The sequence below is a fragment of the Bos mutus genome, chromosome 2 (genome assembly GCF_027580195.1).
Source record: "Bos mutus isolate GX-2022 chromosome 2, NWIPB_WYAK_1.1, whole genome shotgun sequence".
Taxonomy (NCBI): Eukaryota; Metazoa; Chordata; class Mammalia; order Artiodactyla; family Bovidae; genus Bos; species Bos mutus.
This window is the reverse complement of record NC_091618.1, coordinates 55,348,514-55,371,955: the sequence shown is the minus strand read 5'-3', so window position 1 is coordinate 55,371,955 and position 23,442 is coordinate 55,348,514. Positions and strand designations below refer to the sequence as shown.

The following is a 23,442-nucleotide window of genomic DNA, read 5'->3' as shown; positions in this document are numbered from 1 at the left end:
GTGCCCAGAAAGATTAAATGAGAAAAATGAGGTGCCATCAGATCCTAGTTATTTAAATATAAAGAGAAAATATACAGGTGCATATATATCTTCTATATTTTTCCTGGAAGAATATATAAGAAAGTTTTAACTACGGTTATCACCACAGTATAGTGTTGGGGAGGTAGAAAAAGGCTAACTTCTTTAATTTCCATTCAGAACATTTTTGCATCATTTGAATTCCCTCACTATGCTCTATTTATATAGTAGGTAAAATTCTAAGACAGACCCAAGATTTATTACCTCCCTGGAGGACACACCCTGAATAATTCCCAGATCTGTGAATATGATAGATTTTACTCTTGTGATCTTATTATGTTACATAGTGTAATCTACTTTAAGAGAGATTATCTTAGTGGTCCTGACCTAATTACAGGAGGACCTTTAAAGTCTGAGAGTTTTCTTTTGCTGCTTGAAGAAGAGGCAGTCAGAGATTCAAAGCACAAGAAAGATTGTGCCATTGCTGGATTAACGATGGAAGGGACTACCTGGTAAGGAACTACCTGGTAAGGAATGTGAGCCGCTGCTAAAAGCTGAGAGCAGTGCAAGGATGATAGCAAGGAAGTGGGGACTCCATGCTACAGCTGAATGCAGGGAACCAAACTCACCTAACAAGAATGAGCTTGGAAGCAGATTTTCCTCAGAGCCTCCAGATGAGACACTATGATTTTAGTCTTGTGATCCGTGAACAGAGAACCCACCGTGTACAGCAGGGATTATCTGGGCATTAGGATTATGGACCACTTCCCACTACTTAGTAATTCATTAAGTAAAGTTTAATTAAATCAAGTATCTTAGGAAGTGTTATTTTAAAAGTCCACCTCTATTGTAAAGAGAATATATACTCTTTCAAAGTGGGGTGTAAAGTTACTTTACCTAAAGTAAGTCAGATTTTCTCATTGATTTCTATTGTATATTTTTCTTTATTCATTTCTGTCTCATCATAGCAAAGCTATTATATAACATAAAGGAGCAATGTGTTTCCATGAGAGAAAAATTCCCTAAAATTCAACAAGCAAAACAAAGCCCCCAAATAAAACCAATTTGATAACTTTTGGCAAGAGAGTGATTAAAAAGTAGTTTATTCCAGGGCATATTGGGATTGTAGGAGGGAAGGGTATGTCTTTTGGTTTGCAGTGAACCAGTGAACCCGGCACCTCCACAAGTCTTGGTATGTGGTATGTGCTCCAAGCTTACTTGTGAATTATTAATAAAATGAATGTGCTTGCTGTCATTGTTGAGTTTCAAAGACTATAGGTTTTCTTCCATTCAGAGTCTCCCTTCTACCATTTTGTTTCATACTTCAGAGCAGAGAAATCTCTACTCTTGTGTACTCAGTCGCTTACCTGTACTTTCCACTGTTTAGATTCCTTTCACCTTCATTCTGGAAATTCCAGCCGAGCTACAGGATCTCCATTAACTATCTCAGTGAGTGTTTCTCAAATAACAATTTCCTTAAGGCTGAAGATTTATTATTCTTGCATATTATTTGTTCCCTCTTGCTTTGCTTCTGTAAATTCTTTGTGTAGGGAGCTCCCAGCGCTTCCCCTTACTCAGAAGATAGAAAGTTCCTAGATGGTAAAGACTCTTCTCTTATCAGTCTTATCCTCAGAGCCAGCACATACAGATGCCCAATAAATGTTAATAAAATGGATACTTTCATTGGGAAAATGTTCTTGCAGATAAAAACTCCCTGTGGTTATTGGATAATTCAGGCCCAACTGCTTTTATTTAATATCTGAGAAGTCTAGCTTACAAGGTAGTTGGAAAAGATTTTTCAATCTCTGACAATAAAAAGAGTGATACTAGAAAGAAAAAAAAAAGAGAACTAAAGAGACAATGGAATTACATCCAATTTCTCTGGTTAATTTTGGGGGCAATCTCATAAAGCTAAGCATGAAAATGAAAGTGAAGTCGCTCAGTTGTTTCTGACTCTTCGCGACTCCATGGACTGTAGCCTACTAGGCTCCTCCATCTGTGGGATTCTCCAGGCAAGAATGCTTCAGTGGGTTGCCATTTATACTGCTTTTCTTCATTCATTCTGAGAAGGAAGTGGCCAGACGACTTCCTTTTATTATGAAAGAATTTAAAATTTTTGATGTGAAGTCCCTAGGAAATTTGATTTTTCAAATAAGGGCACATTCCCCAGAATAAACAGCCTTTCTCTTTATGTTCTTGGGGTTCTGGATCTGGTTAACCCTCACTAGACTTTAGAGAACACAGATAATCCATGTGCATCCACAGAGCTTCAGGTGGTTGCAAGCATAAAGTTTCTCCTTAACAAAGGATGTCTTGCCCCTTGTGCTAAATGGGTTATCACTTTTTTTCCCCCCACCTCAACTCTGAGCTCTGAAGTTTCAATTTAGCATGCAGAAAACTGAGCTGTGTTGTTTTCCTTTAGTACCTCATTACTAACAATAAAAAACTGGAAATAGAACTGCCTTATGATCCAGCAATCCCACTGCTGGGCATACACACTGAGGAAACCAGAAGGGAAAGAGACACGTGTACCCCAATGTTCATCGCAGCACTGTTTATAATAGCCAGGACATGGAAGCAACCTCCATGTCCATCAGCAGATGAATGGATAAGAAAGCTGTGGTACATATACACAATGGAGTATTACTCAGCCATTAAAAAGAATACATTTGAATCAGTTCTAATGAGGTGGATGAAACTGGAGCCTATTATACAGAGTGAAGTAAGCCAGAAGGAAAAACACCAATACAGTATAATAACACATATATATGGAATTTAGAAAGATGGTAACAATAACCCTGTGTACGAGACAGCAAAAGAGACACTGATGTATAGAACAGTCTTATGGACTCTATGGGAGAGGGAAAGGGTGGGAAGATTTGGGAGAATGGCATTGAAACATGTAAAATATCATGTATGAAACGAGATGCCAGTCCAGGTTCAATGCACTATACTGGATGCTTGGGGCTAGTGCACTGGGACAACCCAGAGGGATGGTATGGGGATGGAGGAGGGAGGAGGGTTCAGGATGGGGAACACGTGTATACCTGTGGCGGATTCATTTTGATATTTGGCAAAACTAATACAATTATGTAAAGTTTAAAAATAAAATAAAATTAAAAAATAAATTAAAAAATTTATAAATAAATAAATAAATAAATAAAAATAAAAAAATAAAAAAAAAAAGAGCTTAAGAAAAATCTCCAAAAAAAAGAATTGAAGAACTGGCATATTGGCTGGCCATTTGACTATGATGTCTGGCAGAACAGAGTGCAGACTTGCTTTTTGTCATCTGTAGGACCTCCAGGTTATTGATAGGAGGAGGCATTTTTCTACTGGAACATAAAAATGGGATAGTCACAGTATATGCTCAGTTTACCCCAAATACCTATCTTTTTGATACCTAGGGGCTCTGCAGGTAACTCACAAGTAGGTAGTGATGCTAATAACAGGAAGTGGTGCTTTCCCATAAGAGAACATAACCACCTTTCATTGTGACTGGTGACTGTCTCCTCAGGGCATTGATTATACAGTATTAACAGCAGTCTTTTCACAGATGCAGTTAGCGGCAAGAGAAATTTTCTTACAAGTTCTGGCAAGGGTATTTTTGCATTTTCTATTTCCCTAAGAAAAATTTTGTGTTTTTTCTCAAGGCAAATCCAATCCTGTCAGTAGCTCTCTATTCCCGTGTATGTGCCTCAGGGAGAGGAAGGAGAACCCAAGAGTTCTCACTTATAGATCCGGAGTCAGAAACTGGTGGTCTTGCCAAGGCTACATGCAGACAGCAGACAGAGTTCCAATCGGCTCAAACAGTGTTTAAGATGATTCGAACTAGTTGCCAGAAATTAAAAAAAGCCAGGAGGTTTTCATGTAAAAAAGAAATCTGAATTTTGGCTCTTCTTAAAAGAAGTGGAAGCTTTGGCAGTACTGGGCCTGACTTCCCACATGGCAAATGGAGTTGGGTGGTGGATGCCAGTTTACCACAAATTCAGGGTGGTTCTTGTTCTATCACTTTCTGGGAATTAGCAAATGCTCTGCCTCCAGGCAGATGAATGATGAGGCTGTCCATAAGAGAGGTCAGAGCCCGCTTGTAACTGCTTTGACACCCCCTCAAACCATGTTACTCCTGTGTGAGCCCTTCAGGCATCTAAATCTGTGACCATTGGCCAAAGCTCTGGGAAGACGCCACTGCCTGCAGCATATATATGAAGAATGAGGGCTGGCCTGGAGGGTTTTCTTTGACTGCTTGCCCATAGAAGTGGAGGGACCAGCATCTGCTTGACGTAGCTCCCATTTTCCCTGAGTAGACAGCTGGATGATTTTGTAGGAATCATCTTCGGAGGCTCGGTCTCTGTATCATCAGGGTTCATCCTATTCCCAAACCTCCACACTCCCCGCCACCCCATGCTGATTTGCCATTTGCCCATAATTTCAGCCTAGGAGAGGATGTGTCCAGGGAGGATAAAGTGTGATTTCCCTAGCATGACACCGGAATATGACTCCTTTAACTTGAAGAGTTTAAGGCAGACGTCTTGTCCCATCTTTGAATTAGCCAGTTCCAGTATCTATCTCTGTTGACAGCTTGCACTTATTAAACTGTGCCCCACAGTGAACCCTGCAGCCACTGACAATGGACAATGCCAAGGAGCTTAGGAGCTTATTCTGTGGCCTCAGAATATCTGAATAATAGTCTCTGTGTGGCTCTCTGAGAATCATGAGCAGCTTTTTCTTACTATTAGTATGACAATTAAAATCATTTACGAAGTGCAGCTGTATGTGATGCTGTATAAGGGGTGATAAAATGAAGTTAATACCATACCATCAGAGAGTTTATAAAGTGATTCATAATTAAGCACAGTTGGGTAAGTGATATAATTAGGAGTCTGTTTTGGTAGTTTAGCATGGATTTTAGACTGGGGTTGAGCACAGACTATCACACCCAATGGTTACATGAACTTGGATAAATCTTTGAACTCTGTGACCTTCAAAAGGAAAAACAGTTAAATTATAATATGATGAATGAGAACTTCCAGTAGTTAAGAATGCTGGAATTCCCTCACTCTCCCCACTAGTTTGAGTAGTAGATTAAAAGTCTCAGTGTAAAAACAATACCTTTTTAATAGGATTCATTTAGTTAAATGAGACAGTGCTTGTGTCTAGCATGTGGTAGGTACTCAGTACACTTGACCATTGGCTAACCCAGTCCGGTATAAACTAAGCTGTCAGAAAGGTTGTTCCCTCCCTCCTATGCTTGTGTCTTCATGCTTTGAGCACTGTGAATTTTACCAAGTAGGAAAAACAAATGGCTATATTGCTCAATAAATATTGAATTAATTTTACAGTGGAAAGTCTTTAAGCATTATGAATATCAAGCTGTTTTGCTAAAGGTATAGCCTCTTAATTGGGGTAGTTTGTGTGCAGAGTTAAAGGTAACTTTAGAGTTTCAAATACTATAGGGTAAGGCAATGGTTAAAACAAAAATAAGAAGAATGTATCTCTAATAATAGGACTTATTGCCTGTTCCCTTTAAAAATGAGGTCCTCACTGAAGAAGTCTCTATCTCGATACCCAGATCAAGCAGTATACAAAGGTCCAATGCCAATTTCATCTAAAACTTGTTTTGCAGTGTCAGAGTCTTGGTTTTTAGGAAAGGACTTGTGGTTGCTATGGAACTGTTAATAATGATTGCTGCCTGTACCTCAATTCCTCATACTCCCAATCTTCAACATAAAATCACTTAGACTTGGGCTGCAGGGCAGTAAACAAACTTTTGAGCAAGAATTAACTGGGCCTGGGCATTAGTGTCCTAATGCACCAAATGACATTTGTTATAACCTTTACTTGCACTAGCAGCTTGGCTATGTCAAAGGAGCTTTTAGTTTCCTGATAGTAAGCTGAAATATAGGAGGGTCAAACCTTGTTCTGCATGAACATCGCTCAAAGCAGAAACATTTTGAGCTTTTATCTTACAATAAATGTAAAAAAAAAATCTTCATTTTGCATAGAACTGGCCTTAGTGCCAGTCTTTTATTTTTATTTAGAAAAAGAAATGCAACACTATACTAGATTCAAAAATGGAAAGGGAGAGAAGAAAATATTTCTGTTGAAATATATGTCTATATATTTAAAAAGTAAGATTGCATGGAAAAATGAGATCTTTGCTGTATTTCTGTGAGATGTGATCCATGTAATCAGGATCAGTATCAGTTCAGTTGCTCAGTCGTGTCTGACTCTTTGCGATCCCATGGACTGCAGCACATCAGGCTTCCCTGTCCGTCACCAACTGCCGGAGCTTGCTCAAGCTCATGTCCATCTAGTTGGTGATGTCATCCAACCATCTCATCCTCTGTTGTCCCCTTCTCCTCCTGCCTTCAGTCTTTCCCAGCATTAGGGTCTTTTCCAAGAGTCAGTTCTTCAAATGAGGTAGCCAAAGTATTGGAGTTTCAGCTTCAGCACCAGTCCTTCCAATGAATATTCAGGACTGATTTCCTTTAGGATGGACAGGTTGGATCCCCTTGCAGTCCAAGGGACTCTGAAGAGTCTTTCCAACACCACAGTTCAAAAGCATCAGTTCTTCAGCTCTCAACTTTCTTTATGGTCCAAATCTCACATCCATTCAAGACTATTGGAAAAACCATAACTTTGACTATATGGACCTTTGTTGGCAAAGTAATGTTTCTGCTTTTTAATATGCTGTCATATTAAATGACCATATGTCATTTGGTCATAGATTCCCTGGTGGCTCAGATGGTAAAGTGCCTGTCTACAATGTGGGAGACCTGGGTTTGATCCCTGGGTCAGAAAGATCCCCTGGAGAAGGAAATGGCAATCCACTCCAGTACTATTGCCTGGAAAAGCCGATGGACAGAAGAGCCTGGTAGGCTACAGTCCATGGGGTTGCAAAGAGTCGGACACGACTTTACTTTCACTTTCTTCCAAGGAGTGTCTTTTAATTTCATGGTTGCAGTCACCATCTGCAGTGATTTTGGAGCCCAAGAAAATAAAGTCTCTCACTGTTTCCATCGTTTCCCCATCTATTTGCCGTGAAGTGATGAGACCGGATGCCATTATCTTCATTTTTTGAATGTTGAGTTTTAAGCCAGCTTCTTCATTCTGCTCTTTCACTTTCATCAAGAGGCTCTTCAGTTCCTCTTCACTTTCTGCCATAAGGGTGGTGTCATCTGCATATCTGAGGTTATGGATATTTCTCCCGGCAATCTTGATTCCAGCTTGTGCTTCATCCAGCCTGGCATGTCACATGATGTACTCTGCATATAAGTTAAATAAACAGGGTGACAATATACAGCCTTGACGTACTCATTTTCCCAATTTGTAACCAGTCTGTTGTTCCATGTCCAGTTGTAACTGTTGCTTCTTGACCTGCATACAGATTTCTCAGGAGGTGGGTAAGGTGGTCTGGTATTTCCGTCTCTTAAAGAATTTTCCACAGTATGTTGTGATCTACACAGTCAAAAGCTTTGACATAGTCAATAAAGCAGAAGTTGATGTTTTTCTGGAACTCTCACTTTTTCTATGATCCAACAGATGTTGACAATTTGATCTTTGGTTCCTCTGCCTTTTCTAAATCTAGCTTGAACATCTGGAAGTTCTTGGTTCACATACTGTTGAAGCCTGGCTTGGAGAATTTTGAGTACTACTTTGCTAGCATGTGAGATGAGTGCAATTGTGTGGTAGTTTGAACATTCTTTGGCTTTTCCTTTCTTTGGAATTGGAATGAAAACTGACCTTTTCCAGTCCTGTGGACACTGCTGAGTTTTCCAAGTTTGCTGGCATATTGAGTGCAGCACTTTGACAGCATCATCTTTTAGGATTTGAAATAGCTCCACTGGAATTCCATCACCTCCACTAGCTTTGTTCGTAGTGATGCTTCCTATGGCCCACTTGACTTTGCATTCCAGGATGTCTGACTTTAGGTGAGTGATTACACCATCGTGGTTATCTAGGTCAAGAAGATCTTTTTTGTATAGTTCTTCTGTGTATTCTTGCCACCTTTTCTTAATATCTTCTGCTTCTGTTAGGTCCATACCATTTCTGTTCTTTATTGTGCACATCTTTGCATGAAGTGTTCCCTTGGTATCTCTAATTTTCTTGAGGAGATCTTTTGCATTGATCACTGAAGAAGGCTTTCTTATCTCTCCTTGCTATTCTTTGGAACTCTGCATTCAAATGGGAATATCTTTCCTTTTCTCCTTTGCCTTTAGCTTCTCTTCTTTTCTCAGCTATTTGTAAGGCTTCCTCAGACAATCATTTTGCCTTTTTGCATTTTTTTTTCTCTTAGATCTCTTAGATCCAGAGTGCCTGGATCCATGTAATAGACACTTCTTATTCTTGAATTATATTTCTAAGATATGGATCTCGGTGCTTATTAACATATAACCGATCCTTGGGGGAAAACCAATCCAGTTCTTGAGCTCTGGACACAATGTTAGGAATGGGTTATTGCATAGGTGTGAAGAAGACATAACTAATTTGGGGACTTTGAAGCTTCACCAGTATGCGAATAATTCAAGAATAATACAGAATAGTTTTCATTTCCACAACTGGTACTCTCTCTAAATCACTACAGAATGTATTTTCCGACACTCATCTCTCCTGATTCTCTGTTTTATTGATCAGGATTTTAATGCGTCAAATGAGGAATACAGAATACATGTCTGTCAATCAAATCCAAAAAGATACCTGAGTGCAGTTTTTCACTGACATGCAGATAGTTTCTAGGAACAAGTGACATAAGAATTTTTGAAAAGGAAATGTAAATATTGCATTAGCTCTGGATCTCCCAGCTCCTCAGCTGCAAGAAGTAACAGCAACTTATAAAGGTTAAACAGGCATGTTTAGGACCCTGAGTGAAATTAAGTCTTCAGCCAACTGGATGGCATTGCAGAAAGCAAAGGTGTATCTCTGTGAATAAACTGAATGTACAGTTCAATACATACAGTTCAACACATTCATGTTTGCAGGGCTATTTGAGGTATTATAAGTCCTGGTACAAAATAATAAAAATGCAGATAGAACTATCAAATTCATCAGCTGCTACAATAAATTCAGATGCTCTCCAGAGCTGGCAAGGTGATGTCAAGAAAGTTAAACTTGAAGAATGAGTCTTGGATTTCTAAATGAGATCAGGGAAAAAAGAAAGCAGAGTTAATAGATGAAATCAAGACTGAAACAACCAACATTATGGCCTACATTTTGAAGAGAGGTTAATAATCAGTTCTTTCTCCTTGTTTTAAAATTGTTACACCAAGAAACTGACATTGTTGTATGCTTTTTATTTTTTGGTTTATTTAGCCTTCTTCAACAGTCATTGTTAGTTCAACAATATAACATATGGGGTACATTATTATAAAATAAGGACATAGCTGTATCAGTTATGCCATTAGTACATTTGTTAATACTCTTCCTTTTATAAGGCAAAGCACGGTTTGTTAACACTGTTTCAGATTATCTATATTTATAAGATTACTAATAGTGACTGGTATATACTAAAGGTAGGAAATCTGCTCTCTGATATAACTGTCTTTAAACTATAATAGTCTTCTTAAAACATTACCATTCTGTAATTAAAAATAAAGCAATATTTTAGTATAATGTTAGGCAATAGTAATAACTACCCTGTCTGAGTAAATATGCACATACACATAAACACTAGCATACTTCAAGAAGTTAGTAAACATATTAATATTCTGTGAAAATATATAAATAAAATATGACCTGGAATGAAATTACTGTTATGTACAAAAAAAGGAAAACTAGAATCCTTCCCTTCCCAACCTGTTGATTTCTAACAGCTTATAAACCTACATTACATCATTTGGAGTGCAAGGATTATTTCAAATTTGGAAAACAATAAAGAATAGTATGATTCAACTTCCTAAGAAAAGCAGTATGTATTATGTTTGAAGATTAATGTTCATTCCAATGTTAAAGAGACATTCTTTTGAATTTCTTTAGAGAGGTACTTGTAGTGTCTTTTATTAAGGAAAAATGCATCTTTAATATAGTAAAATGTTTTTTTACATTATTTGAAAATATTAGAAAATAAAAATATTGTGAAGATATAACATACTATTCCAATATATATGAGTTTCTTTAGTATTGTTATATAAGGAGTGAAATACTTGAACTAGTATCATAAATATTTTACTTTTGAGCACATGCTTTTTTCTTTCTGTCTTCATTCTCTTTGGCATTCTTTGTTTCCTATTTCCCTATTTTCCAACTTCTCTTTAGTGTTTTCTAATAGTCCTGGCTTTTCTACATATCTTACTTCATTAGCTGAATGTCTTTCAATTTCATTTCACCCTCATTTTCAATAAACAGTGGTTTCTACTATGTGAATATCCAACTGAACTTTCTCTTCTTTTTTCTTCTAAGAAAAGTGTTTTCTTTCTGAAATATAGTTATCTCTTTAGCTTAAATATATATGTATGTTATATAATCACACACTTGAATATAGATTCACAGAGTTCTATGGAAATTCAATATATTATTGATGCAGTGTTCAGCAAGCTCATGGAATGACAAAAATGAATCATATTTCATAATTAGTATCTTACATAGCCTCTGGTGATTCTGACTTAGCCGCATTGATCAGTGTTTTATGACTGCTCCATTTCTTCTTCTGGGCAGTCTTGAGGAACTACAGAAATGGAAGTCAAGGGTACATTAGAAGCATAGACCCTGACAGGCTGCCTTCATAGTAAATCTTGGTCATGGTGTGTGTGCCTATTGTGGAGCAAGTGATGACTGCCTAGACAGTAACATGGTGTGAGTGGAGAGTACTGGAGATGTGCAGGAGTTTGCTTCTAGGCTCTGGTCACCCACCTAACTGAAAGCACAAGCTGGTTCACAGAGGGCTGTGCATTTAAGCAGTCTGGTCCACCTGGAGCACAGCTGGCTGCACTGGCTCCTCCTCCGAACGCTCTGCTTCATGGGAGGCTAGCACATAGTCTCCAGCATAGCGCACCTGCTGTGCCTGTTCCAGGACCACTGACTCCTCTTCTTCATCTTCCACAATAGTCAAGTCGACATTGCTGTCCATGGCTGAGTCACTCCCTCTCGAGGTCGCTGTCCCAGCATCCCCCTCCATGCTCTTCCCTTCCACAAGGGCACTGGTGAGGGACGCTTCGGAAAGACCCTCTGCAAACGAGCTCTCCTCGTAGTCGTTGGCCATCTCACTGCTGGGCATGTCTTCTGATTTGGTCTCATTCTCTGCTGGGCTTTCTCCCTCTCGGACTTTCTTTCGCCCAAAAGTGAGAGGAGAGACCTTGAAAGGGGAGCTTTTCCCTGAGGATATTTTCTGGTGATTGGAAGTGAGAGATTTCTTAATCTTCTCTCTCCTCTCTACAGATACGATCTTTGTCCCCAGCTTGTTCATCTTCTTCTCAATGTTCTGGCGAGAAAATGCCTTTTTGAGACTATCCACTTTCCGGAGACTGGATCTTTTTATTCTCTCTGCCCTGCTCTCTTCCATCTTTTCTTCTGCGCTGTCTTCCAGGGCCTCCTCATCGTGGGGCAATTCATCATCGGAGGAGAGATCCACTGTGTGCAGAGTTTCCTCCAGGGACTTGTTTTCGTCAGCGTGCTCCCCCTCCTTCTCTTCCCCTGGGCTGGAAACTGGCTCTTTTGCAAACACACTGGCAGGGATCTCATTTTCTTCCTGAAAAGATGGGCAGTGTAGATTTCATGTTAAAATGCATATCACAAATAGTCCTGAACTGCTGTAATTTCTGTGTTATGTGTTTTTGGCATGACAGAAACCCAGTGTCTGTGGCGTTAGCTTTCTAGAATACGAAGGGTTCATTCTAAACTGATCAAGTCATTCTGCCTCAGGCTGGGTAAGGCCAAGGGTTGCCTGTTGGGAATATTATGAGGGCATCTGGCAAGGGCTCTATCAGTGACAGGCAGGGAGGGAAGTGGGCTGTGGTGCAGATAGACCAGGAAGCTGCCTAGATAAAGGAGCTAAAGTAAGTTACTGTGAACTCAGAAGGGCCTCTCTCTCCTACCCTCAGGCTCTATTCCTGCCAAAACCCACTGCAAAAGGGCCTGGAGGTCAAATTAGAAGATAAAAGTGAGGACTTCCCAGTTCTTGCCCCTGCCCCCATCTTTTCCTCAAATGTTAGACACCAACATTTGTTAGACACCAGGTTCTCTCCCCAGGTAGAAGTCAAAAGAAAAGGTATAGTCAACCTTCATATCTGTTTTTTTCTAATGGGGCTTCCCAGGTGGTACTAGAGGTAAAGAATCAGCTTGCCGATGCAGGAGACATAAGAGATGCAGGTTCGATGCCTGGGTGGGGAAGATCCCCTGGAGGACAGCAAAGCAACCCACTCCAGTATTCTTGCCTGGAGATCCCAAGGATAGAGGAGCCTGGCGGCCTACAGTCTATAGGGTTGCAAGGTTAGACACAACTGAAGCGACTAAGCATGCATAATTGTTCTAATGACATAAATTTGGAGTCAAGGATGGAAGGTCCAGCCTTACTGGGGACCCAACTCATGAAGGTTTAGAAGGTCCTTTGTGAGCATTATAAGGAGAGGTGATATACTATGGCCTTCTGGAATCATTGGGGGGACACATGCTGCCAGATAGCTTATCAAGCCTATCTGTTAAGTAGGACTTCCTTGGGCAAGAATACTTCAGCCCCCACCTAGAGTGAACAGAGAAACTCAGGAATCTGTTCCCCTCCCCTTATTCCCAGCACACCTCTTTTTCCAGCTTCTAGGTGTACAAGGATCTGCCTCTCACTGGGCTGCAGGGAGCAGAGCCTGAAAACTTGCCTCCAAAGTGCAAGGGAGATGGTTTTCCAGCATTGCAAAGCAAAGAGATTTGAATCCAGACAGCCTTGGGTCATACAGCAGAGGAATCCCTTTGATTTTTATACTTTTCTTTAAATATAGGACAATGAGAGCCAGCCAGCAAGGTGCCTTCACATTTTCACTGGGAGAAATGGCACTGTGGGCAGAACTTGTGGCAGGAGGCCTGAGTCTCAATCCTTGCTGGGAGGCCTTCAACAAATAGCTTAATCTCCGTGGGTCTCAGTTTCTTCCAAATGTGAGCAAGAGGATTTGACCTAGATTAGCAGCTTTCAGACTGCATTCCCAAGTGTGTGAGGGGTTCTGCAAGAATACTGAGGTGGGCCAGGCTCCAGAGCCCACTGCCAGCCAGGTTTGCAAGCCGAGTCTCAGTGTTACCTATTATATTGTGGACTGTCCAGTATACTTTCAGTTTGAAACATAACTGGCTTAGTGAATTTATAAGTCCATGTGGGAGCTAAACTTCTTGCAAAATTTATGTTAATGGTAAGAACTTTCCTTCCCATTTGACAATTTTGATTGACTGAAAAGTCAATAAAACTGGGGTTATGATCACAAATATGTTCTATGGGTGTATACCTTTAACTTCTCCCTACAAAGACTAAGTGAACTATGTTTTAATCTAGAGAAAATAAAAAATCCCTCTCCTTATTAACCACCAAGTAGTATAATTTCATTACTCTCCGAAAAGATATAGCCCCGTGTCTCCCCCTTACACACACATACTCATAACAGAGTTCTTTCCATGCGTTGGTTAGAAACAAAGTTTTGGGTAGAGCAGAAAGTGGGGCATCTGGTTGAAGAGGCTCCTTGGTAGAATGAAGAAATCACAAACTCTGTTCCCCAGAGCTTTCTCCACACTCTCCCATTTTGAATATCACAGAATGTGTCAGAAACACAGTATAATAAAGTAAGAAACTGAAAGGTGCTCGGGATTCCCATGAGTCGTTTATAACATGGACCTTTACAGAGAGCAGCTCTGCCATGTTACAAGTCTCGATTTGTCTCTTTCTCGTTGATGTGTATTCCCTGAGAGGGTGGAAACTTTTGTCTCTTGTTCACTGTTATGCCTCAGTGACTAGAGTAGTGCCTGACAGCTAGCAGCTATCTGTTGAATGAGTGTGTGTTGGGTGAGGAGGCTTCCTAAGAGAGCACTGAGGATGGAGCTTGCCCCTCTGTCGGACACTATGAAAGAATGGACTTAGCTCTGTGTCTGGAAGGACGTTTGCTGACTGCTGCTGCCACTGGGAAAGGAGAAGAACCAGGCCTATGGGGCTCGATGGTTTTCATTTTTAAGGAAGGATTTTATTCTCAGCGGATGAGTAGCAGACTACAGAAATAGCTAGGGCTCTGATACTTAGTCCAGAAGCAAAATTACTTCTGGGATTTGACAAGAGGGTTGGGAAGGTTTGACAGGAGTTACTTGCAGGAAAGGAAGAAACCAAGAGCTCAGTGAAATGTTATTAAAAGTCCTTAGTGAAGAAGGCAGAAAGTCAGGTGGAAAACTGTAAAAATAAGCCTTGGTTACTAGGCAAGAAGTACATTTCGTGTAGTATAATCTCAGGGTAATCAAAAGATTTCTCTGATAACTACCCTTTCTTCAACCTCCATAAAAGATGGACAAATTAATTGTACTTCTAAAAGACTTAAACTAATAATATTTCATTTTTAATACAGTATAAATTTTATGGTCAAAAAAGCACAGTTAACTGTTGAGTCTTAGACTTTTGTCTCACTTATTGTGTGTCCTTTGAGGACAGGTTTGGGAAAAGTCCATTATCAGGTGAATCAGAAGTCATCTGTTGGTAGATCACACTGCATGCATGAGGGCAGTTGAGGAAAGGTGGAAAACCCAATTGAATTCTTTCATACAATGCTGGGGAAATTTATATAAGAACTCTTTGATGCCAACTATGAAAGTAAACCCAGCAGATACAGACATAATCCAGAATGAGTTGGATGTGTCTTTATGCAACTGGAAACAAGTGAGATGTGTCTTTTGGCCAACTGCTATGCTTCTGCTGTCACCTTAATTACTCAAGCGGTATTTTGTGTTATGTCTACTGGACACTGTTTATTTTATGACTTCTTATAGTTCTGTTCTGAAGGTCAGTCCTTTCCTTTCACACAGAAATTTGTGAATATCTAAGTACATTAGGTCTTACACTTCCATAATGTTTGTTTAGAAACCAAAGAATGCTAACACTCTTCAAAATCTCTATTCTTCAATAAAATATATAGATGCATTTGACTATCAAGTAACTGTTAGAGTGGTGGAAATTCAACTTTAACTACAGACAGTGGCTCCTCTGTAATTGCATTGTTCCCTGAGTGTCCAGTCTTACCCACTCACCTGTCTTGTTTAGTCCCTAACATACATACCTCATGGAAACACGTGATATTTCACCTGCCTATGGGTGAGGTGATACTTCTCCCTTCAGACTCCTGCTGTAATGTTTTTAATCTATTTTCTCTTAAATATTCTAAGATTGATGGCTCTTTCAAGGGAGAGGATCAAATATCATCCTCAATTCTGTCAAGGTTTAACTATGCTAGTTACCTATATATTCACTTAGGGTTTGTAACTTCTTAATATGGCATTAAGAATCCCTTATGGGTTGCGTGGCTTCCATGGGTAGTTCTTCCCAGTAGAGGCCTCCAGTAGCAGTTGACTGTTTGCCTTGCAGATTTATTTGCGAAAAGGTATGTAGCCCCACTGATGCAGCTGCTCCTGGTTCTGACCTTTTAAAGGATCATGTAAAAGTGAAAAGTGTTAGTCGCTCAGTTGTGTTCGACTCTTTGTGATCCCGTGGACTGTAGCCTACCAGGTTCCTCTGTCTATGGAATTCTCCAGACAGGCATGCTGGAATGGGCCATCATTCAGCACACTTCTAACATATATGAATATTAATATTATTTGAATGTTTTCATGCTTATACCGTGAAAGAGAAAAGGAGTGAAAAGAACTCTTGAGAAGCGGTATTTTTCCTTGCAGTTTCTCTTGTTTGCTGTTCATATTAATTATTGTTAACTAATAGTCTCCATCTTGTATGTAGATATCAACACAGAGAAACTGGAAAACATGCTGGGCATTTCTTGGGTTGATGCTCATGGAAGCAAAGCCTCTTTGCACATAAAAAATAGATATATACAATGTTAAAGGAGAAGATTCTATGACTAGCGTTAGAAAAGGAAGCCTACAGTGTCAAAGCTTGAATAGGCAGTTTGCTCTCCTGTCACTAACTTATCATTCTCATTGTTAGGAAACAACAAAGGTGGTTACATTCCCACAGGGATGTGGTGGCATCCTGGAGGGATATGAGGACCATAAATTTGTGTCCATGGAATGTTTTATCCAATAATCTCTAAATACTAGTTATTAAAATGGAATCATGCCCACCTGACATTTTGATTTATAGGTCTCTTTTACACATTGATGGTTTTCTCCGATTTGTGTTTCTGGAGGTATAGATTGCCAAGTGGATAAAGCCATTGATTAGAACTGCACCCCTAAGGCAGCTGTCAGTGGAATCAGCAAGTCATAAGAATAAAATGCATTAGTTATAATCCCTGAGCAGTCTTTCACATTCTCGAGGATTTAAAAGTTTCATTATTTTTCAGTGTTATCAAGGGTTCAATTCTTTTTTAAGATCACACTGGTTAGGTGTTCTTTGTTGTACACAAAACCCCACAAAACAAAAAACAAATCACACTGAATTATTTAAAAGCTCTTGTAGAAAACCCAGTAAACATGAACTTTGCCATAATGAGATTATAGTATTTATTTTCACTCATTTCATAATTCAACTATAATTTATATTATTAATCAAATGAAACCTTGCTAGTCACTTTGTTTCTGAGGGCCTCTGCTCCTCTGATATAAAATGAGGTTAAACTAAATGATTATTGAGGTGCTGGTGGCTCAGATGATAAAACATCTGCCCTCAATGTGGGAGACCCAGGTTCGGTCCCTGGGTTGGGAAAATCCCCTGGGGAAGGAAATGGCAACCCACTGCAGTACTCTTGGCTAGAAAATTTCATGGACGGAGGAATCTGGTGGGCTACAGTCCATAGGGTTGCAAAGTGTTGGACATGACTGAGCTACTTCACTTTCTAGCTCTAAAATACTTGATTCTGTGATATTAACTTAAATCTCATAAAAAACTTGTTAACAGATTGCAAAAGTGATCTCACAGGTACAAATGCCAAACTTTTTTTTTTATTTTCATTTAAGAATCAAAACTGTAGGACCTGAGTTGCACTGGAGAACATTTATTTGTTCAAATAGATACAGATTACAAAACAACAGAGTGGGCAACATTTACTTGGAAGCCTTGCATCTGAGAATCTAGACTTTTAATATATGAGAGAAGTAATGATGTTTTTGAAGAAATACTGACCACAATCAGTTATTTGTTTAAAATGCCCGAGACAATGCTGGCATTCAGTAAGTATAAATTATAACATAAAAACTAGTATTTTGTTTATCTCCTCAACTAAAGGTCACTGGATAATTAGCATATCAAAACCAAATCCCCTCATTGGAATATTAATCAATGTGATATAAACATCGTGAGTTGTCATATAAATGTGGCTTTGATTACCTATATGTTCATTTCTTCTAAGTCTGTACTAAATTAATGGTTTTCAGAACAGTGGCTTTGGATGAAGTATAGTCTATAAAAAAATCAATTAAAATAGTCTGAAGATGTTATAATTTTAGCACCTTTCTAAAATTCTGTTCTTATCAAAGGAACCCAAATGATGAATATTTGAACACATCTATAGGCTTGGTTCTCCATGAATTATAGTCATAGTAAATATCTAACTTCTACTCTTTTCACCCAATTTCACAATTTTATGTGGATGAAAGTGTAAATTGTTCATGAGTACTCTCATTTTTTCCCTGGATTTGAAATCATTCCCAGACTGCTTTTTCAAATAATCATTACTAGAACTTTAAGAGGCCTTAAGTGAGTATCACACCCTCAGGGCCAGTTACTGTGAAATTCTAGTCTCTTCAATCAACAGAGAAAATTTCCTCTTAACAGTAAATTCACTGATTTTTCTGTACAGATTTTATTTTTAGTAAAAGATACCTATGCACGTACAAGCAAAGTATTAGCCTTATTAGTCTTTAGCATTTGCTTTATGATCAGCAACCCCAGTGAGTCTTATTTCATTTATACCGGCTTCTGTCACAGTATTTTGAATTCAAACATAGATCTTAAGCTATTATTTTTAAAAAATATAAAAAGGGAAGCTGCTAAATTTAACAGGAATTTTACAGTTTATTTTATTGCTCAAAAGGAGATGAATTTTCTCCAGTTTTAGATTCTACTGGTTATAATTTGAAGTAATTGCTAATGCACGAGAGGCTTAACAGCTACAACCAATGTTGTAAGTTCAGCAGACTTAAATGACTTTTTAAATAGGAAAAATTTCAGAATTAAAAAAAAATGCTAATATATAAGTATCTAGTAGATCAACAAATCAACCAACCAAAAGGCACCAGCAGATTTTAGACAACACAACAGGACTTCACAAACTGGAAACATAATCTTCTAAACACTACAAGACTGAATGTGTTCTGGTCAGATGACAGATTTTCTTCCTCACTCTTGCTTTTACATTAATTTTTTTTTTTTGTCTGAAACCAGAAAACCAATGGATTTAAGAAGGGAAAGTCTAGCATAGGAGCCAAGTAGACCAAAAGTGAGAAACAATTTCAAGACCCGAAGTGGTGCCTGGTACAGTCTCTGCCCTCCTCACTCTTCAGGTCTAGAGAGTATCTACCCTACGCCCCAGCATGGTGAAGACTGTGCAGCTACTAGAAGGGTGTATGCAGAGTAGGCCCTGTGGGCAGAGGCCTGTGCTCTTAAAGGATTTTGCTTTCTTGTCCTCTGCTGGTAACCAATTTCACCAAGGCAGTTGTTATACAATGTATGGCAAGAAGTGGGAGTGAGTAAATGAATGTAGCTTTTAATATGTAGCTTTTAATAAATAGCACATAAAAAAGCAAAAGCATGGCTGTTTGCAGATCCTAGGTAGGGTGGGATCAAGTTTTTACTAAAAAGCCGTATTTCTAACCAGCACAAGTATAGCCGCCACTCCATGCAAATCCACCCAGGAAGAGCTTCTATTCTTTGAGCTCTTACACCATGACAGTTACTAACCATTTTGAATATGTTAATCCACTTATTTCTCACCCTATGAGAAAGAGATGTGGGAAGAAACATTAATATTTAAGAGCACACATTTTGGAATCAATTAAATATGAGGTTAAATTCCAGCTTCACCACTGCTTACTAAATAACTTCAGACAAGATGTAAGCATCTCTGAATCTCAGCATCCTCATCTGTAAATTGGGGCAACTGAGATAAACGACAGAAAGATGCTTAGCAGATTCTGCAGGGCTTATTAAGAGCTCAAAATACTTTTGATCTTATTAATATATTCAAATATTAATAAGATGTATAGATGAGGGAAAAGCTAGAAAATGTGCATAAGAGGACATAATTGATCAGCAGTGAAACTAGGAATTGAAACAGTGTCTATATGACAAAATGTATGTTTTTTCAACCCCTATACTGGACCACTCTATAACACAACTTATTATTATATCCATTGGCATAATGAATATAGTAATATAAGAACTGTAATGGATATAATAATTTACCACTCTAAAACCCCCTACTTTAAAAATAGTCCAGAAAGAGGAAGTTTCCCATTGAAGGACTTCACTTATATTTGTTTTTTTCAAAATGGTCAGTTTGCAGTGAGTGTCCTGATAGTTAATATTTCTGAAATACTTTAGGCTAATAAAAGATCTTACATGACTTAAAAAAGGTCCAGTTCCTTGCCTCTAATCATTTGTCTCCTAAACTGTTCTTTAGAAAATGTCCTTGGGTGCTGTTTGCTAAGAGGCTCTGAATGGAGCCGAACACACTGCTTTGGATTCTTGTAGGCTCTACAATGGTCTTAAGCCCATTTCACCTTATCCTCACTATATGGAGAATTCCTATAATTTCTGGCAGCAATTTCACACCTGTCAATCCACTGTGACAAAAAGACCATGGCAGGGCTTCACCAGCAGGGCATGTCTTTAAGTTTCCAACAGTTGGTTTTTTTTTTTTTTTTTCAAATGTTATATTTACAGTTCCCTTGAAATTTTTAGTTACATATCTTCCCCCACCCCTCCCTCCAGCACCCACAGAACATCCGTGGCAAAACAAAACAAAAACTGATCCCAGCATATTGTGATTTCCTCTACTAGATAAATAATTTCTTGTTTTTCCTCCTTCACCGAGGGATAGGACAAGAGATAATCTCTCTGATTCATACTGGAAGGAGGGAAATTTCCTTTGATGACTCAGATTTAAACAGGTCTGTACATGTTTGGTTTTGTTTGGAGATCAGTATTTAATTTAGAAATGCCTTGAGAGTTGAGATTTATAATATCTTTTAGACTAATAACATAGGGATCTTGTATGTCTTGGGAAAGGCGCAGTTACCATATCTCTCTTCAGTTCATCTGGTGCATGAAAAGCTATTTCATTTGCATTAAACGCTAAAAAATTTCCAGACTGCAAAAGCCTGCAACGTATAGGAGGACATCAGCTGCCTGAAGCTTTATAACATCAAGTGTAGTTTAGGGAGGACAAAAAGCAGCGAGATGAGTCTTCCCTTTTATGGAGTAAGGGGGCCTAGGTTCTGACTTGGCAGAGCAGATTCATTTAGAAAAAGAAGGCTCCCTCGGTTTAAATTCCAGTTTCTAAATCTCTTTGGGGAGATGAAGGCTCTTCTTGTGTGCCTTTCACAATCAAACAGTTGGTTATAGCCTCTCCCCTCCATGGCTTTGAAATCCTCTCCTATTCACATGGTCACAACCAGACAGCCCTGGGGCAGGGATGGCAGTTGCTTCCTGGGCTCTGTACTGGCTGGGTTCCACCGGGCGGAAGGGCTTCTAGCATTAGGCAGGGCTGCCCTTGGATTGACAAATGCCCACTACTTGGCGGAACAACAGCCCCACGCAACCTCCCTGTCCCCAAATAGCCTTTTGCTACATTAATTGCATCATTGAGGCATTACAAAAATTAAGTGGCCGTTTTATTCCAAGGCAACCATTTGAAGAAGAAAATATTCTGGACTAGCCTTTGTAACTATTTTACTTTACAGTTATGGTCTGAGTAATGACAAGCATATCTAGCATGTGTGCAGAGTTATGCTCTATAGTTTTAGTGCATTGTTTGCTAGAAAAGAGCGCAAGAAGATTGCTTTGACCAAAAGTCATAATAGGAAGAGGCTAGTTCATTTCTAATGGAATCAGTCATCAGTACTTAGTTCCCCAAACACTGGTGACCTTTGGACAAAGGGATGCTTTAAAAAGTTATAAATTTGACTTGTTGCTTAAAAACACAACTTACACGATTCCCTCATTTCCACAAAGAGTTAATAAATAGCCGCTGAATTAATTTGCCCTGTCCAACTAACAGCTGCAGTCAGAGCCCCACGTTCACAATGCAGAGAGACAAATGAATTTGACGAGGGTGCCTGCACCTGCTCACCTTCCCAACCTGTACGGAGTGCATCCACGTGCTTTTGACAAATGACTCCACCCTGCTAACTCATGAGGCACCGGCCTTGGGTTCAGGCTGCAGTTATCCGGGAAATTCCTACCGCCCGTGTGCAGACTTCACAGGCGCCTGCACAAGGCAGAGGACAATGCATTGTGTATGTGTGTGCATGTGTGTGTGTGTGATCTCTGACAGGCAGGACAGACGTACAAATGGCTGGGAGAGCCAAGCAGACTAAAATATTGGATGCCGAGGAGGCCCAGCTGGGTGGGAGGAGAGCAGGGGCACTGACCTGGAAGATGAGCACTTTGAAGTGGTTGCGCCGGAGGAGCTGGGCGTGGTTGTTCTCCAGCCGCTTCACCTGCGCGCTCTGCCTCTCCATGCGCTCCTTGACGGCACGCGTGTGCGCGCTAACCTTGCGCGACTTCTCCAGCAGCTTGCTCACCGTGTTACTGGTGGAGGCCTGGTACTTGGAGAGCTTGGTGAGGTCGTTCTGGATACCCTTCACCGAGCCCTCCAGGCTGATTTGCCGCTGCTCCATCTTATGCTGGTTCTCCTGCACGGCATCGAGCATGTTCACCAGTTTGTCCAGGAGCGTGAGCACCGTGACAGCGTTCACCTGCGAGTTGTCCCGGATGGCTTCCTCCGTGCTCCCCAGATGCAGGCTGGGGCTCGGCGTGGAGGACGGCACTGGACTGGAGCTGGCCGCCTTCTCCGGCTGCATGTTGGGACCTGGGTGCTGGAACTTTTCAGCTTGTACAGCGTCCTCCCCTATGGCTGCTGCACAGATGGGCACTTTCCTCTGGCCCCAGTGAGAAGGACTGGTGGTTAGGGGGTGCCTAGCCTCGCCCTCTGGTTTGAGCTCGGAGCACCGCTCTCTAGGACTGGCAGAGGTTCAGACAGTCAACAACTGGCTACACTGATCAGGGGAATCGCATTCCAGCTGCTCTTAAAAGACCTACTCCACCCAGTGGGAGGCGAAGGATACAGAACTGAGAACCACTCAGGGTTCAGAGGCATGTACACAGCTTCCTAATTGCGTTCTCCTTGGCACAGGGCACTTTCCTGCAGGTTTAACTTTTCTTTCCTGTGCCTCTTCCTTTTTAAGAATAAGTTCAATGTCATATTTCACTCCTGACTTCATCTAGAGGCGGAGAGAAACATGCTAATTTGGCCCAGGGCCACAGCCTCCAATTGGCTAAAGCTAGTAAACTTTTCTCTGGCAGCTATGCTACGTATGCTGCAGATGCCTGTTTTTTTTTTCCCCCTGGATACAAGTTATTGTAATGGAAAGTATTGTTTGCCTTTGCCCTGGAACAGACCGATGGGCTTCAGAATGCCTGGTGTCCACTGAAAGAGGCCAAATTTAAAGGGTACTTGCAGTCAAGCCCGTAGTGTTGGTTTTTAATTTTCAAAGGGATAGAAGTAACTGATAATGACAAGAAGAACAGCCCAGTTCTTACTTTTGTAATTGGAGATGCAAGATAAAATGAAAGAGACTGAAATTCAGGGACGTTAAAACATCCAATCCTGTTATGGACAGTTATCATGTAATATAGATGGGAACTTTTTGAATAACTACTTTAAACAGTTTCTAAGGCACTGGCAACCCACTCCAGTACTCTTGCCTGGAGAATCCCATGGCCGGAGGAGCCTGGTAGGCTGCCTCCATGGGGTTGGTACGAGTTGGACACGACTGAGCGACTTCACTTTCACTTTTCTCCTTCATGCATTGGAGAAGGAAATGACAACCCACTCCAGTGTTCTTGCCTGGAGAATCCCAGGGACTGGGGAGCCTGGTGGGCTGCCGTCTCTGGGGTCGCACAGAATCGGGCACGACTGAAGCGACTTAGCAGCAGCAGCAGCAGCATGAGAAGTAAAATTGAAACAGGGAAAGCCAAATAAAAAAGGTGTGATCTGTTTAAGAACGTACCATGCTGATTTATTGTAACTAATTTTGAATCAGGGCGGAGAGGTTTTCTCAAATGCTCACCTCTGCAAGGCATTT

At 40.2% G+C, this 23,442-nt stretch overlaps 1 protein-coding gene across 2 annotated transcripts; it reads right to left on the bottom strand.

Moving 5' to 3' along the window:
• Nucleotides 1–6,077: 6,077 nt before the first annotated feature.
• CAVIN2 (caveolae associated protein 2) lies at nt 6,078–22,543 on the bottom strand. 2 transcript variants are annotated; one of them, XM_070388919.1, is made up of 3 exons: nt 21,727–22,543; nt 10,867–11,701; nt 6,078–9,151 (listed from the first exon to the last, which is right to left on the bottom strand). In XM_070388919.1, the coding sequence occupies exons 1-2, from the start codon at nt 22,156–22,158 to the stop codon at nt 10,907–10,909; spliced, it is 1,227 nt and encodes a 408-aa protein (XP_070245020.1). In that variant the 5' UTR covers nt 22,159–22,543; the 3' UTR covers nt 6,078–9,151; nt 10,867–10,906. The 2 variants fall into 2 exon arrangements, with proteins under 2 accessions (XP_070245020.1, XP_005907336.3); XM_005907274.3 differs by lacking the exon at nt 6,078–9,151 and having other exon boundaries at nt 9,308–11,701; nt 21,727–22,541.
• Nucleotides 22,544–23,442: the final 899 nt, after the last annotated feature.